At 40.9% G+C, this 17,896-nt stretch overlaps 1 protein-coding gene across 1 annotated transcript in view; it reads right to left on the bottom strand.

Annotated features, from left to right (window-relative positions):
- The window catches only part of Ccdc168 (coiled-coil domain containing 168), a 28,813-nt gene extending 14,069 nt beyond the window's left edge, over positions 1 to 14,744 (bottom strand). Inside the window, exons 1-4 of the mRNA XM_045145283.1 lie at positions 14,514 to 14,744; positions 14,362 to 14,395; positions 14,229 to 14,271; positions 80 to 7,643 (exon numbers count right to left, since the gene is read on the bottom strand). Of these exons, the coding sequence (XP_045001218.1) occupies positions 80 to 7,643; positions 14,229 to 14,271; positions 14,362 to 14,395; positions 14,514 to 14,744 (7,872 nt within the window). The remainder of the gene's footprint in view (positions 1 to 79; positions 7,644 to 14,228; positions 14,272 to 14,361; positions 14,396 to 14,513) is intronic.
- Between the last annotated feature and the right edge of the window lie 3,152 nt (positions 14,745 to 17,896).

The following is a 17,896-nucleotide window of genomic DNA, read 5'->3' as shown; positions in this document are numbered from 1 at the left end:
ATTTGGTTTGTGATAGGACAGGCGTAGCAGTATGACTAGAGTTTTTGGAAGCATTTAATTTGCCTGAATCTTCTTTTACCTTCGGGGCCCCAGAGCTCGTATTCTCACGAATGCTTGCAGCAGAGTGATCCGCACCATCAAGCGGTGGAGAGGATGCTGACTGTGATGGTGACAGGGCACCTTTGGGATCTGACACATCAGGGGCTTTCAGGCAATCTGTCTGTCTCTCAGTTTCTTCTGAAACAGGTAAATACCCACCAATTCCTGCCAATTTACATGAAGAATTTTCTTTCAAAAAGTGGAAAGTTTTCTTTTGGTCACTTTTATCAGTGTTACCTGTTGACTCACTAAGTCCTACACAAAAGCATGATTTCTCCACATCTGAGAGTCCACCTGTGAGACCTACTTGCATGCTGTTGGTCTTTCCTGTTTTTCCATCCACTTCTGGATTAGTTTCATAAATCTGACTCCTGTGGAGAGATGAGGCTCCTGAAAGCAAGCCTTCTGACATGGTAGGGTTAGCTTTCCTTTTGAGATTTTCATTTACTGCTATGGTTTTTCTATTGAATAGATGAGTTTTGATTAGCAGTTCTTGCTTTGCTCCCCTACAGTGCCCAGCAGGTAGTTCTGCTCTCTTTAGGAAGTCAGAACCACCCCTGTCCATGGGAACAGACTTGCTTTCAACGGACAACTCCACTTGTGTTGGCTGCGTGTGACTACACCTTGACACTCCCAGAGCAATCTCTTCTTTGACTTCATTTTGTCTGTTAATGTCAGAGGTATCTGAAATGAAGTAAATGGTCCTGGGGACTATATCAGCCACACTGTCACCATTCCACATTGCTTTTATTTTGATTCTTAGATTTGATTGAAATTTCTTCCTATGTTTTGCATTAAAGTGTCCATTGATTTTAAGTATCTGTGAAATTGGTGGCTTCTTTTTCCTTACAGTTAAACATTTGGGATTTGATATCATTTCAATTCCTGATGACTGTACTGTGCTTACATGGCTTTGGGAGTTACATGAAACAGGTACAAAAAGATCAAAAGGTCCCACGGAAGTTGTGGCTAAGTTCTCTTGTAATTCTGCTTTCTCTGTCAAAGGACCACCCTCAGGTCTTTGAAGCATTCTGTTGGAAAAAGTGTTCCCTCCTTCATATTCTGGTGATGGAAAGCTGGAGAAATCTAAAGGTTTTAAAGCTGTTTGTAAGTCATTTTGATTCCATGCCTTTTGTTCTGAAATGGGACAGTTCCACTTCCTTTTAGGATTTCCATCCCAGGGCATATCACTTGGTATTGAACCAATCACTGATTGCCCTGCCTTTGGAGATAGAGTTTTCTGACATACCACGTTGTCTGTTTCCTGAATAGGAGGACTTTTCCCCGGCATTTCATCGTGAAGTAAGTTTATCACTTGTCTAGAAGTGAGCTCCAAAATTTCTCTAAGTTGTGTTTGCTGCTTCATTTCTTGCTCTGTACAAGACACATTTCTGCCTTTTGAAGTCTTCGGGTCAGATGCTGACTGGTGAACACCAAGATCTTTCATTTGATGAGCGCAGAAACGTAAGGGCTGGCCACAAGGTGTTTCTGGTTTGGAGGATGTGTCTGGGGTCATTTTTTCTTTCTTCTTGTGTGGCAAGTCCATTTTCATTGCATTGCCAGATCTGCCCTGCCCTCTGTCCATATTGGCCTCCTGTGATTTCCTGTCATGGACAGACTTCTCTAGCTCTGGATAAGTTGTTGAATTCTTCAGTTCTAGGTCTGATTTCACAAAGGTGGGCCCCATCATCTTTGGAGCACTGAATCTGAAGCATTGGGAAGTCGGTGGGTCCTCTGCTCCGCCTTGGCTTGTTCCACCCTCAGTGCCGTGGGAGACACCTTCCTTGTCAATGGAACACGCACACCAAGCTCTCTCGGCATGTGCCTGCTGCTCTTTTGGTTCATAACCGAACCGCATTTCCCACAGAGCACCTGCCTTTTTTCCTCTGTTACATGTGCCTAGGTCAAGGGACACTGGCATAGGAGAGGACATGGCAGTTAGAAATGCATTTGGCACCGATTTATCTTGTTTTTTCTTGGTTTGGGAGTTGCATTTTAATTGCTTTTTATGGCTTGCTGTACCACAATCTGTTAATTTAAGTGTCTGGGAGACTGGTGATATCTTTGCCTTGAAAGCTGAACATTTGGGACTCACTTTACGTCCTTTGTCCATAAATTGTAAATTTCCTCTCTGTGTGTTAGAGGAAGGGGAAGAAAGCTTGGAGAAATCCAAAGACCCCGGAATCGTTGCTGGCAGTTCTTGTGCTGGGTCTCTGTCGTTCTCTGCCATTGGTCCATTTGACATGCTCGTAAGAAGTCTGTCAGCTAGGGCTCCAGAACATAATAATCCAGCAAACTGCGATTTCAAGATCTTCGGTAGTAGATTTCTTTGACAACCACTCTGTGGAAGATTAAATGTCTTTGAAACCGATGGCTCCTTTCCCTTCATAAGTACATGGGTGGGGCTCATTTTGCCTTGTAAGGCTTTGCACGTAGATATATTCTTCTCCTTTCTAGATTCAGGTAGAATGGATGTGGAGAGATTCCGAAAGTCTGGAACAGTGCCTTGTAGATCATTTCTCAATCCTGCCTTTTCCTCTTTCTCCCAACTGTTCAGCACCCCTATGTGACTCCCGTCAGCTGGGACACCGTGTTGTGCTATCTCAGGCACAGCTCCTTCTGTTCCTGAGGCTTCTGATGCTCGGGGAGGACGCTTTGGACCTGCTGGGCATAATGTGCCTTTTGGTGTCTGGAGGCTTTTCTTTGACCTCTCTCCTTTTACTGGATCCTCAAGTTCACACTGTTGGGGGACATCTTGTTCCATAACAAACAGAAATCTCTTAGTCCCTGTGCTTTCTAATTTGCCAACATTAGGATCACTTTCTGGAGCTGAACAAAATATAAAATGCTGACTGCACTGTGGAATTACTTCAAATAACTCCTCGTCACCTTCTTCTTCATGGTCATTATGAAGTTCAGTCTCTTTAGTGCCATCCAAAGTAGTGTCCCCTTCACGCTGTGACATCTCCTGCCTTGCTTGTGTAGAACTGAGTGCTGTTTCTCCTGATGGGCCATTTTCTATTTCTGTTTTGCTGTCTATGCTAATGATAGGTGTAACAGTTGTCAAAGGGCCATGTTGTGTCTTTTTTGTATGGTTCAGATTGGTAGTGCCTTTGAAGTTGGCCATGCATGAAATTGATGGCTTCTTTGCCTTCAGGACTTCATATTTGAGATTCACTGAAGCCTTCCTGACTGAAGATTGTTTGTTTTTCTCCTTTTCAGATATAGATAAGGCAAGTTGATACAAAGCCACTGTTTGTTTCTTTTCCCCACCAGCAGCTTGTCCATTGTGATGTCTTTCATCAGCTAGGACACCGTCTTCTCCTGTAGAAAATGCACCTTCCTTTGTTCCCCCCGATGTTACAGGGGACAAACAGAAACAGCGCTCTAGCTTTTCTACTTGAGATTGATCCAAGATGGGGCAGGGAGTAGAACACAGGCTAGTTTCGGTGAGATTTGCTTGTGGTTGTGCCTGTGTACTTGTGATTTCTGACTGGCTCAGGTCTTCCTCTGAGTTGGCAAGGTTGCGGTCTTTCTTGTGATAGGCACTTCCATTAATGCCGGGCAAAAAACCCCCCGTAGAGTGACTGACCTCCAAAACCGTATCTGCTTCATGTTCCCTTTGCCGTAGAGCTTTCCTGTTTCTGGTGCACTGCCGTCTTGTGTTATGCTTGCAACTAGCCATCTGTGGAGGGCAGGGCTTGATGTCCCTCATAGTTCTGTATCTATGACTCACTGGGGCCTGCTTCCTTGATCTCAGTGTTTTCCTCTGTCTTTTGAACTTTGAAACAAAGGGCATTATAACAGAGTCCGAAGACTGCAAGAATGTCACTTGCAGATCATTTGATATCTCTGAATGTGTTGCCACAGGGTACAAACCTAGTTCCCTTTCAGAGTTTCTACCAAACGCTTCTGTTGTGGCCATAGTTTCCTTATGTGATATGTTCTCTGCTTTCAGAGGCATGATCTCTGCACTCATGTGGAATTTCATGTCACTTTCTGTTTGGGTGATTTTCTGTGATTCTTTGACTTCTACGTGATGCAATTTAAGGCTAAGAGCAGTGTGTGGGAAACCGTTTTGCTGTGGTACCACCTGCCCCTTAGCAGGTTGCTCCTGTGTTAAACAGCTGAGTGATGGCTCATCAAAGCGCAGCTCCTTCATTTGATATGCATCAGACCTCAGGCACTGGCTGGGCTGTGGGGCTGCCTGTCGGAAAGCCTGTTCTGCCTCAGGAATTTTTCCTTCTCGGTTGTAGAATTCACTGCTCCTGACAACGATGTCCAGGTACTTTGCACTTGCTGGTTGTCCTCGCCTTAAGTGATCATGAGAGAATGAGTAGGGAGTATCTAGACATCCAGGGACAAATGCTTTAGCTTGGTTGATCTTTTTAAGTTTGGTTTTAAAGTCTAATTCTGATTTCTTCCTTTTACTGGCAGTCCTGAATGTCTGTGAGAGTGATGACTTCACCCTGGCCTTTCTGGATTTGAGATTCACAGTCTTTGTCATGTCTTTGCATTTCACTCTGTGCTTCTTCTCTTTACAAGGCAAATCAGTCCTACAGTAGTTCAAAGTGTCTGGGAGAGCTGCTGGTGAATCTCTTAATAATCCCGTCCCTTTCTCTGTAAAACCATTGCAAATTTTTCTTGCATCATTCTGGCTACTTGGAATACTGCCATCTCTGGGAAGGTCTCCCATCAGTGATTCTCCGGGTGTTGGAGCACTCATCTCCCAGTCTGTAGAGCACCGGAGGGCGGCTTGTGCTGGTGTGCTCCTCTTCATGTTTGCAACATGAGATGGGTTCACTCCAGGCGAGTCAACAGACCCCTGGGTGGTTGCTGGGAAGGAGATCGGTTGGTACAGTTCCTCCTCTGTGTTAACCCCCTGCCCTGGGAAGGAGATCGGTTGGTACAGTTCCTCCTCTGTGTTAACCCCCTGCCCTGGACATGCATCGAGCCAGAAGTCACGCTTACCAAACGGGACTGGTTTGCGTAGAGCTTGCCCCACCACTGGCAAATCATCGCGCAGTTTAGCTCCTACTGTGTTTTGTGATTCGTGTTCTTTACCAGGGGAGTTCAATTTCTTTTCCTCCCTTTCAACCTGGGACTTTTGTTGTGTTAGCTCGAAATGACTTGATTTCTTTGCATTCAGCTTGCTATGCATTTTGGTGTCAGGCAAACCAGACACAGTAGAGCGCGCGCGCAGAAGCACAGGTGGCGGCCTCTCTCCGTGCAGCACCTCTCGAAGGACGCCTTCAACCCCGCCTCCCAGTCTCTTCCTTGGTCTTGGCGTGTCAGGCTTGTTGACACAGAGTATCAGTGATGCGGCGGGCTTCTTTTCTTTCGTAATCACGTGTTTGACACCGAGTACGTTTTTTGTTCCTGACATTTTCTTCCTGATTTTGAAAGACCCCACCTCAGCTTCAGGGACATCTCTTTGTAAGTCTCCCCTCTCTTCTGCAATATGATCATATGCTGTCTTCCCGGGGTGTCTACCAAATGGGTGCACATAAGCTGTTGTTCCAATTAAGTATTCATCGACTGGCAAGGTCTCTGGTGAGCTCATATGATCTGTGGTACTTTCTCCGTCTGTAGCACTGTGTGTGATTTGCTTCATTTTCTCAGTGTGTACTGGATCTTCCATGAGGCGGGGACTAGATCCCTGGACACTCTGTGGCGGCACGTCTTGCTCGTTTTCAGCCTTTCTGCTTCCCGCGGTGATAGTTTTCATTTCAGATCTGACATGCTCGGCCTGTGGCTTTGGACACATCCCAACTCTGAAGTGCCCCTCCTCCTGTCTCCTTTTCTCTCGGACACATTCTTGCAGCTCCTTAAGTATGGAGCTCTTAACCACATGTTTTACTTCTGGTGTCATCTTTTCATCTAGTGGTTTCTCTTGCTTTAATGCCAAAATGCAGCTTCCTATTGTTGACATATCTGTGCTGGCTTTTAATTTTATAGGCATTTCTATATGAAGTGGTTCAGAAATGACACTGTACGTGGCATTATAAAATGCATCATTTGTTCCTTCATCTTGATCCATATTTTTTACATCGCTTCTGGTGTTACAGTCCACTTCCTCTCTCTCACTTTGGTCGAGATATTCTATCATATTAGGTACTAATGACTTCTCCTCCTCCAGACTTACACTTTCTGTACTCACTTGAACCTTTATGCCTTCTGACTCATCACTGTCTTCACGCTTTTGGGATGCTAGAGAAATGAGCAAATTGACACCTGAAAACTGCAGAAAAATATCCATGCAATCTTTTGAGTTCTTTCTAATCTCCTTTGGGATGCACCTTTGCATATCTGGTGTACTAATTGCTGGTTCCTCTCCATTTTCTGCACTTTGCATGTTTGGTGTACTAACTATTAATTCCTCTCCATTCTCCATATTTTGTAAGTCCTTACATGTCTTCATTTCTGTGCTTGATTTTATTTTGGGTGATGGAACGGGTTTTTGCATAGATTCTGATGTAGGTCCTAACAGCTTATTTTCATGTGAATTTTTCTTCCTGATGTTCTTCTTGTGACCTAATGCCATCTTACATTTTGAAGAGTGACATGCTGTCATTGAAAAGATCCGTGAAGTTGGTGCTCTCTTTGCTTTTAGAGATGGAACTTTAGGTCTGAGCTTTCTTTCTCCACCTGGTGTTTTTCTTCTGTTTCTTCTCCCTTCAAGGGCAGGTGAAGGAGGCACTGTGCTACATACAGAATCATGGTTCAATGCAAATGAAATCATGTGTTGCTGGCCCTTTGGCACTGTGTCAATAACATGTGGGGCTTTGAGGAATTGTTGGTGCCTCTTCGGATTTTGGGTCTCAAAGGAGTCTTGTGTGAGGTAGGAGAAACAGTCCTCTTTCAGATATGGAGGCTTAGCAAAATATGTGGCCTTGATACCAGGCTGGTTCCTGTCTGAGTTCACGTGATGTCTAGGTTGTTGAAGTTGACCAGCAAATTGACTCTGCAGAGTACTTTGCTCCAACACAGAATCTTGCACTTGCTTGGAAATAACCATTTCCTCAGGATGTTGATTCTGAACCAGTGATTCTTGAGCTCTGGGACACAAACCATTATTTTTTCTCTTTAATTTAGCTTTGGACCTTGAAGGAATTTGATTTCTCACATAGTCTTCCAGAAACTGAATTTGGTTTCTAGAAAGAATTAAATGTGCAGGAGGGCATGGTGCCTTATTGAAACACTCACTTTCTGCAGAGAATGTAGATGTGTTTGAGTTGTCAAAATCAGAAGGATCTCCTGTCTTCTTCTTTCTGTTGGTTTTCATTATTGAATATAAGCTCTTTGTGGAAAGTTGTATCATTTTATATTCATTTTCTGAATACTTCTTATGAGTTATAAAAATTTCCTTTACTTCTGAGTGAACAAATGACAAAGATGAAGTGGTCTCACTTGAAAATGGTGTTGAACTTTCACAAACACAACTTTCTTGATACCCACCAAAATGGGTATTTGCCCAACTGTTTTCACAGCTGAATTCTTGAGATGTAAGTGTTGGCATTCTTCTTTCTGAAAAGATATTGAATCTGAAACATAAGGAAACAGAGTGCAAATGAATCACCATGTAAGATATCTTTCTTCCTAAGGAAAATCTACAGCATATGGAAACAGATATATTATGTAGACAGACAGAGTGGGCACATTAAACATTAACATTAAATGTTATCAACATTAAACTACAACATTAACATTAAACATTAAAGAGAAATTCATCACCTAGTTTGTTTCCTTCAAGAAGCCAAATAATAGAAGAGCTGAAGTAAATCACTTACATATTTCAAGGAACAACAGTATTTAGACTTTAAGCATTTTAGAATTACTAGAAATGAATATAGTCAATGAAATAAAAAAACACTCTGTAGAAAATCTCACCAGTGCAATGGATGGAGAGGACAGAATATCTAAAATAGAAGACCAACTGCCAGATCTAATACAGTCCAACAAAGACAAAGACAAACTAATAGGAAAGTACAAATGGGAATTTCAAGATATTCAGGACACTACAAAAAGATCAAACATAAGAATTCATGGTATAGTAGAAAGAGAAGAATTTCAATCCAAAGGCATTGTAGGCATTTTCAACAAACTCATAGAAGAAAACTTCCCCCAAATTGGGAAAGAGATGCCAGTGCAGATACAGGAATCCTATAGAACACCAAACAGACAAAAACTGGAAAGAACCTTTCCTCACCATATTGTAATTAAACTACCAACATACAAACCAAAGAAAATATATTGAAAGCAGAAAAAAATCAAGTTACCTACAAAGGCAAGCCCATCAGGATCATAGCAGATTACTCAACACAAACTTTGAAAGTTAGAAGGGCTTAGATTGATGTACTCCAAGTTCTGAAAGATAACAACTGTCAACCAAGGTTACTTTATCCTGCAAACTTATCCATACAAATAGATGGAAAAATAAGGACATTCCACAACAAAAGTAGGCTAAGGGAATATTTGAAGACAAAACCAGCTCTACAGAAAATACTTGAAAGAATCCTCCATGCTGAAGAGAAAGAAAAGCACACAGATAAGGAACCTGGAAAAAACAAACCACACTCAAATACTAGTTAATACAAGAGAGAAAAGGTTAAATAGGAAGAACTATAAAAAAAATGGCAAAAATAAACACACACCTTTCATAATATCTCTTGATATCCACAGCCCCAGTGCCCCAACCAAAAGACACAGGTTTGCAGACTGGGTTAAACAGAAGGATCCTTCAATTTGCTGCCTCCAAGAAACTCACCTTTCTACAAAGGATGGACACTATCTTAGGGGGGTGAAAGGCTGGAAAATGGTGTTTCAAGCAAATGGGCCTAGAAAACAAGCAGGGGTTACTATCCTAATATCTGGCAAGGTAAACTTCAGTCCAACATTAGTTATGAAAGATGTGTTCACCCCCTTGTGCATCTGGCTAACGTGGGACCTGGGGAACCGAGCCTCGAACCGGGGTCCTTAGGCTTCACAGGCAAGCGCTTAACCGCTAAGCCATCTCTCCAGCCCAGCTTTAAGTTCTTATATTAAGAAATTAGAAAAAAAAAAAAAGAAATTAGAAAGGTCTCAAGTAAACAACCTAATGCTTCACCTTAAAGCCTTGGAAAAAGAAGAACAAGGCAAACCGAAAATCAGTTGATGGGAAGAAATAATAAGGATTAGGACAGAAATCAATGAAGCAGAAACAAACAAACAAACAAAATCCAAAGAATCAATGAAGAGTTGGTTCTTTGAAAGGATAAACAAGATTGATTAAACCTGTAGCAAATCTGACCAAAAGAAAGAGAAAAGAGAGACAAATTAATAAAATTAGGATGAAAAAGGCAGCACCACAGCAGATAGCAGAGAAATTTAAAAAAATCATAGGGACATATTATAAAAACATATTCTCCACTAAGTATGAAAATTTGAAAGAAATGGATGATTTCCTTGATTTATATGATCTACCTAAATTAAATCAAGATGAGTTTAATCACTTAAATAGACTTATACCAAGTGTGGATATCCAAGCAGTTATCAAAAATGGAATTTCAGCTCAATTTATAATAGCTGGGAAATGGAACCAGCCTAGATGTCCCTCAACAGATGAGTGGATAATGAAGATGTGGCACATTTATACAATGGAGTTCTACTCAGCGGTAAAGAAAAATGAAGTTATGAAATTTGCAGAAAAATGGATGGATCTGGAAAGTATTATACTAAGTGAGGTAACCCAGGCCCAGAAAGCCAAACGCCACATGTTCTCTCTCATATGTGGATCCTAGCTACAGATGACTGGGCTTCTGCGTGAGAATGAAAATACTTAGTAGCAGAGGCCAGTAAGGTAAAAAGGAGACATAAAGGGTAGAGAAAGGAAGGGAGGAAGATACTTAATAGGTTGATATTGTATATATGTAATTACAATGATTGTAATGGGGGGGTAATATGATGGAGAATGGAATTTCAAATGGGAAAGTGTGGGGGTGGGAAGGGAGGGAATTACCATGGGATATATTTTATAATCATGGAAAATGTTAATAAAAATTTAAAAAAATAAATAAAAATGGAATTTCAAAGGGGAAAGTGGGGGGGAGGGAGGGTATTACCATGGGATATTTTTTATAATCATGGAAAATGTTAATAAAAATTGTGAAAAGAAAAAAATAAAAAAAGTAAAAAAACAGTCTCTCCATTAGGGCAGGAGAAATGGCTAAGTGGTTAAGGCAGTTGCCTGCAAAGCCAAAGGATACTGGTTCAATTCTCCAAGACCACGTAAGCCAGATGCACAAGGGGGTACACGCATCTGGAGTTCATTTTCAGTGGCTGGAGGCCCTGCTGTGTCCATTCTCTCCCTCTTTTCTCTCTCTCTCTCCCTTTTTATCTCTATCAAATAAATAAGTAAATTTTTTTTTTTTAAAAAAAGAATCTCGAGCTGGAGAGATGGCTTAGTGGTTAAGTGCTTGCCTGTGAAGCCTAATGACCCTGGCTCAAGGCTCCATTCCCCAGGTCCCACGTTAGCCAGATGCACAAGGGGGCGCATGAGTCTGGAGTTCTTTTGCAATGGTTGGAAGCCCTGGTGCGCCCATTCTCTCTCTCCACCTCTTTCTCTATCTATCACTCTCAAATAAATAAATAAAAATTAACAACCAAAAATAAAAATAAAAATAAAGAATCTCCCAACTAAAAAGAATTTCAGGCCCAGGTGGATTCACTGGTGAATTTTACCAGACCTTCAGGGAAGAACTAACACCATTGCTTCTTAAGCTTTTCCATAAAATAGAAAAAGAAGGAATCCTACTAAACTCCTTCTACAAAGCCAGCATCACCTTAATGCCAAAATCAGGCAAAGATAAAACAAAAAAGAATATTACAAAACAATCTCCCTCATAATCATAGATGTAAAAATTCTCAACAAAATATTGGCAAACAGAATACAAGAATATATCAGAGAGATCATTCACCCTGACCAAATAGGCTTTATCCCAGAGATGCAGGGATTGTTCAACATATGTAAATTGATAAATGTAATACATTATATAAATGAACTGAAGGACAAAAATCACATGATCATCTCACTATATGCAGAGAAAGCATTTGACAAAATCTAACTTAACACCCCTTCATGATAAAAATCCTACAGAGACTGGGAATAGAAGAAACATATCTCAACATAACAAAGGCTATTTATGACAAGCCTACAGCCAACATATTACTAAATGGGGAAAACTTGAAGCCTTTTCACTAAAATCAGGAACAAGACAAGGGTATCCACTGTTCCCACTTTTATTTAACATACTACTGATGTCTTACCCATAGCAATAAGGTAAGAGACACACATAAAAGGAATACAAATTGGAAAGGAAGAGATCAAGTTATCATTATTTGCAGGTGACAGGGGAAGAGATTGAGTAAAGGAAAAGGTGGGTTAATAAAAATCTAAGAGGATTGGACGTGGTGGCGCATGCCTTTAATCCCAGCACTCGGGAGGCAGAGGTAGGAGGATCCCCACGAGTTCAATGCCACCCTGAGACTACATAGTGAATTCCAGGTCAGCCTGAACTAGAGTGAGACCCTACCTCAAAACAAATCAAAAAATAAATAAATAAATAAAATCTAATCTAAAAGGATATAAATAAATCATATGGAAACCTGGTTTTATGGACAATGGAACACTCAGGAGCCGTAGATTGTTACTAGAAAATTTTCAGTGTTAGGGATGGGATACCTTCCTTTGACTTGTTAGCCAGGGAGGTCCCTGACTCCCCTAAAACATTACAGGCCATTGCCAGGGCCCTTGGTTTCCCACCAGGAGTAAATGGTAAGACCCTATTGCTGAAGATTCCACATACTTGGGCTGCAAGGCCACTGAAAAATTCTGCTGGAACTGAACTGAAAACCTCCTCCATGTAGACCAGCTGTCAGAAAGCTAGAAAGAGCCACACTGCATGCAGCTCAGTGGGAGACAGAGAAATCACCAGTGAAGATACTCAACAGTATAACAGCCTTATATTTGGCCACCAAACTGCCCAGTAAGCACTTCTCTTAATGTTCATACCCATCTATTAATGCTACTCTCACTTTTGGTTAGAGAACTTTCTCTTTTCAGATGGCAGTGACCTTGGCATGACTCAGAAGGCATCACAGTGCTGAGAAGTGACAGAGGAGTTCTCAGCACTGAAATATCTCTATCACACTTTCCAAGGCTCAGGGTCCATTGCGGAAGAGGTGGCGGAAAGAATGTAAGAGCCAAAGGAAGGGTAGGACTCTTTACAATGTGCTTCCCCCAGATACAAAATGGCCTGAATATCCATGACCTCACAGAGCCTGACACTATCTACATAAGACCATCATAATAGAGGAAAAGATCCTGACATCAAAATAAAATGAAGACTGATTGAGAGTGGGAGGGGATATGATGGAGAGTGGAGTTTCAAAGGGGAAAGTGGGGGGAGGGAGGCCATTACCATGGGATATTGTTTACAATCATGGAAGTTGTTACTTATAAAAAATTAAAAATTAAGGACTGGAGAGATGGCTTAGCAGTTAAGTGCTTGCCTGTGAAGCCTAAGGACCCTGGTTCGAGGCTCAATTCCCTAGGACCCATGTTAGCCAGATGCACAAGGGGGCGCATGTGTCTGGAATTCGTTTGCAGTGGCTGGAAGCCCTGGTGTACCCATTCTCTCTCTCTCTCTCTCTCTCTCTCTCTCTCTGCCTCTTTCTCTCTCCATCTGTAGTTCTCAAATAAATAAATTAAAAATTGAAAAAACAAAAAGCCAGGCGTGGTAGCACACGTCTTTATCCCAGCACTCAGGAGGCAGAGGTAGGAGGATCACCATGAGTTCAAAGCCACCCAGAGACTACATAGTGTATTCTAGGTCAGCCTGGGCTAGAGTGAAACTTTACCCCCAAAAAAATTTTTAAAAAAAGATTCCAGAAATGGAAATAATTACCTTATCTTTTGATAGTTTTCCAGTTCTTATGTCATTGCCTTTGTTTATGTACTTGAATCCCTTTATTATCCTCCTAACTCTAATTTCAGGCTAACTTGCCTTCATTTTTTTAAGATTCAGCAAGAAGGGCTGGAGAGATGGCTTAGAAATTAAGGTGCTTGCCTACAAACCCAAAGGACTAAGGTTCAATTTCCCAGGACTCACATAAGGCTGATGAACAAAGTGACACATGTGTCTGGAGTTCTTTGCAATGGCTAGAAACCCTGGCATGCCTATTTTCTCTGTGTCTCTGTCTCTTTTGCTCTCAATAAAAATTTAAAAAAATAAAAATAAATTTAAAAAACAAAATTCAGTAAGCATAACCTTCATGAATCCATTTCTAACAACTCTAGGCTGGCTTAGGTATCTTCTAAATGTTCTCACAGTTCTATCATGGTGTTACCATACCATGAGAAAAACCAACTATGTCTATCATCTATCTACCTATCCATCTATCTATCAATCATCTATGACTATCACCGAATTATCTATCTATCCTCTATCATCTATCCATCCACCTACTCATCTATCCCTCTACCTACTTACTTACCTGAGATAGTCTCTTTAAGATCAGAAACTTAGTGGTTATAGGCCACTATTAGACAGTATCCATTGTATAGGTGTTTAATATTTACTGAATGATTTTCTGTTAACTATTGATGGCAACAAAAGAGTGATGTCAGTGCTTAATCCCTAGCAATGAGATACCTGTGGCATACTGATTCTGATTTACATTCCAAACTTCACACAAAACAGGTTACTTTATAGTACCTAGTTCCATGTTAATTTGGTCCATACTAGATGGCTAAGTTATTTTTTTCCAATTTAATTAGAAGTGGTGGTTACTATGTCTCTGTGTATAGTGGAAATATTTTAGAGTCAGAACACAGTCCATTAACTACAACAAGTTTTACCTTTACCTGTGAAAATTATAAATAATGCTATTTATCCCAAAGAATAATTTCACCACGACATGAAAAGCCTATAACAAAACTTGGAACAAGCAATTATTTAAAATCAACATTAGAATGAATTAAGAAGGGGAATAGCAATATATATAGAAAAAGCCTTCTCTGAAATTCAGAAGTGAATGAAATGTAGAATTTTACCAAGTTATTTTGTTTAGTTTCAACATGTGTTACCCACCTTTGTTGTGAAGATGAGTTACTATTGGAGAGATTCTCCAGAGCTATATAGGAAATAAAAAGGCACAGAATCAGTGGAGGAAATTCAGGCTAAACAAGTTATATATTCAAATATGAAATTATGTCATATTTACCAAATATAACACCTTCCAAGAAACTGTCTTCATTCTATTCCAAGGGGGAAGATAAAATGATGTTAGATTAATAATGGAAGTATTCAAGTTGATTTTTAAAAAATTATCCCTACATGTGATTTTGATAGGGGAGTTTAGCCATTTGCTCTTACCTTCTTGGAATCTAAAGTTCTGTTTCCTTGAGGCACAGGTTTCTTCTTCAAGGCTGTACAAATTTTTATGAGTAATATCTCAAAACTAACAACTAGAGAAATTATCAAGAGGATTAATATCCATTCATTTTGAAAAATCCAGCACTCTAAAAAGTCCCATGATGACAAAAATGGATTCTCTTTCAATCCATTACTTACTATATTTTTTAAGAAATAATATGACTTTGACATTTTAAATGTTTATGAGACACACTAGTAGTATCTCATTGAGAAGGCATTCATTTCAGATGACTCAAAATATAAAGTTAATATGCCCATCTTGTAATCATGTGCTCTGCCAAGACAAAAAAATCTTGCAGTGCAGTTCAGTGCCTAGTCAAATGCCACAGTGACTGAGCTGTGCCCCAGTTTAGTGAGGTACATGTCACAGTGGGTATTCAACTGAGCTCACAGCAACTTCAAAGTGACGACAGTGAAACATGTGCACTGCCAGGCTAGCCTTGAACTGCAGCGCCTCCTGCCTCAGTACATGAGCACAGATGCGTCGGCTCTGATAGCACAAAAATCTATATATTGTTAAGACATCTAATACTGTAGCCTGAGATGGCCTAGAACTCGCTATTAGCCTCAGCCTCTCGAGTCCTGGGATTACAGGCATAAGTCACCACACTTGGTCTAAGTAGTTTCTTAAATTGAAATATCTGTTCAGTTAACTTTACAAAATAACACTGTCCTATACAATGATGCATTACCACTTACCTAATTAAAAATATACATAAATTTGGGTTGTTAGAAAGCATTTGATATGCTCATTTCTATTACTAACAGTAATAGCATATTCTATGCTCCTTTGCTCAAGAAAATAGTCCTTTCTTACTCATATTATAAAGCATTGTGTGTGTGCGTGTGTGTATTCATATATATACCAGATAACTTTTTACTATAAGTATGCCCTGTTGCCACTGTATAGAACATATGGTAACTTGTTTCTTAGGGGTTTGTTTTTGTTATTTTTATTTATTTATTTGAGAGTGACAGACAGAGAAAGAAAGAGGCAGAGAAAGAGAGAGAGAGAGAATGGGCGCACCAGGGCCTCCAGCCACTGCAAACAAACTCGAGGCATGCGTCCCCTTGTGTATCCGGCTAACGTGGGTCCTGGGGAATCAAGCCTCAAACCGGGGTCCTTAGGCTTCACAGGCAAGTACTTAACCGCTAAGCCATCTCTCCAGCCCTCTTAGGGGTTTTTCTTAAAAGAAAATATTTTGTCAAGTTTGCTCTTCAACATTCTATTGTTTAAAAAAAACAGTCACTTTAGAAAGGTCTCTTGGTGGGGCGCGTGCATCTGGAGTTTGTTTGCAGTGGCTGGAGGCCCTGGCGCGCCCATTCTCTCTCTCTTTGTTGCTCTCAAAAAAAAAAATAAACAAAAAATGTTTTTAAAAGAAAGGTCTCTTGGTGAACTTCCTTATTGTCTGTGGGGACTCCAAGGAGCTACCTGTGATGTATTTCTTATGTCAGAATTAAGGGTGGGGCACTGGCAAATCTAAAGATTGTTCAGTTTCCCTCAATCTAAGAGGGTAAGCCTGTTTCATCCACATTTACACAGTGAGAGTGAATTTTTGAAGATTATTCTCCCCTATAGATTTTTTTTTTAAGGTCTCACCTCATAAGGAATAAGCCAAATGAGTAGACATGTCCCAGGAACACATTTAGGTTACCCCATAACAGCCTCATGAGGATTTTTGTAACAGAACAAAGAGTTATAAATCAAGACCCTTTCTGAATACATTGGAAATACCAGGTAGGTGGGATTTAGCAAGGAAATGTCTGCCTATAGGCCTAAGATGTTACCAGATGATACTCTTATCTTTTGGGTTGGTGAAAACTAGCAATCTATTAGCATATCCCAAAGGTTTCACCTGATAGTCATGAGAATGTTAGGTCAAACACTGAGATGGGCAGTAAATGGCTATTGAGGGGAACGAAAGACAGCACAAGATAACTGGAGTCTGAATCTGCACATTCCACCTCTCCACAATCAGAGGTAGGATCAGTCAGACAGCTATGCGGCACGTGCATGCAGCTGCTTTTCAAGAACTTTAGTTCACAGGGGTGGTGGTTTTATTCTATTTTTATTTTTGGTTTTTCGAGATAGGGTCTCACTCTAGCTCAGGCTGACCTGGAATTCACTATGTAGTTGCAGGGTGGCCTAGAACTTAAGGCAATCTGCCTACCTCTGCCTCCCAAGTGCTAGAATTAAAGGCAAGCACCATCACAGGCAGCTTATTTTGTTGGATTTTCCTGTAAAATTTAAGGCAGCTACCAAAATGCTTGATCTCTCTTATATGGTGGTACACATTCTCAAAATCACTCCATGTTACGTAACTTAAATTCATTATTTCAATTCCTCCTTTCTGAGGTCCTTCCATCTTCCAAGATTTTAAGCACTGAATTCCTAGCTAATATTCAAGACTTATCTTTTTCTTTATTATTATTATTATTAACAAGGTGTTTCAAATGGATACATCATATGTTGGTACCCTCTTTTTCCTTGCCCCTCCCCCAATTCCATTGGTGATGTTCCTCAGTGGGGTGACAGGTATTCCCCATAGTGTTGAGGTTTATGCATTTTGGGAGTAGCAGTTGTTTTGTGGGGAAGGGAATGCCTCTGGGCATGATGTCTCAACCTGTGGCTCTTACAATCTTTCCACCCCCTTTTCCACAAAATTCTCTGAGCCATGGTGGGTGAGTTTTAAGTCTACTTCAGTGATGAGCTCTTAGGAGCCTCTGGATCTCTGCTTTGGGAGGTGTTGAGTATCCTAAGGGTCTGTTTCCTACACCCTGGTGCTGATTATCAGGAACAGCATGGAAGCAGCTCTCTTGCTCATCTTTCCATTCCTCTGTGGATTCAGATGTAGCTTGGCTGAAGTCTCACTACCTTCTGCAAAAGAACAGATTCTCCAATGGAGAGTGAAGTCAGCATAGTTTAAATTGGATAAGCATTATTAATTTAGGGAGACTCTGATATATGTAACCCCTCTTTTAACCAAAGACTAGTGAGAGCTTGACACTGAACAGCATAATCTTTGTCTCCATAGGAAGCTGATCTGGTTCCCAGTTTCAGATATGGGATCATTTCCACGGAGCGGCTCTCTTAGGCAATCAGAAAGCCATTGGTTACCCGCTGAGGCTGCATGCCACTTATTGCACTGGTGTGTGTGTCGTGTCAGGGTGTTTGCTTCTGGTAGCTTAGACCTGTGGTTGCTCAGTTTTTGGCCATTTCCCCCCAGTAGATCACGTAGCACTTTCCTGTCTGGGGGCTGGCTTTTGTCTGGATTCCAGCCAGGGCTGTCGGCGCGCTGTGTCAGCAGCACATGGTGTCTTCA

Source organism: Jaculus jaculus, chromosome 3, assembly GCF_020740685.1.
Source record: "Jaculus jaculus isolate mJacJac1 chromosome 3, mJacJac1.mat.Y.cur, whole genome shotgun sequence".
Lineage (NCBI taxonomy): Eukaryota > Metazoa > Chordata > Mammalia > Rodentia > Dipodidae > Jaculus > Jaculus jaculus.
Note: the sequence above shows the minus strand (reverse complement) of the source record. Positions and strands in the feature narration are given on the sequence as shown.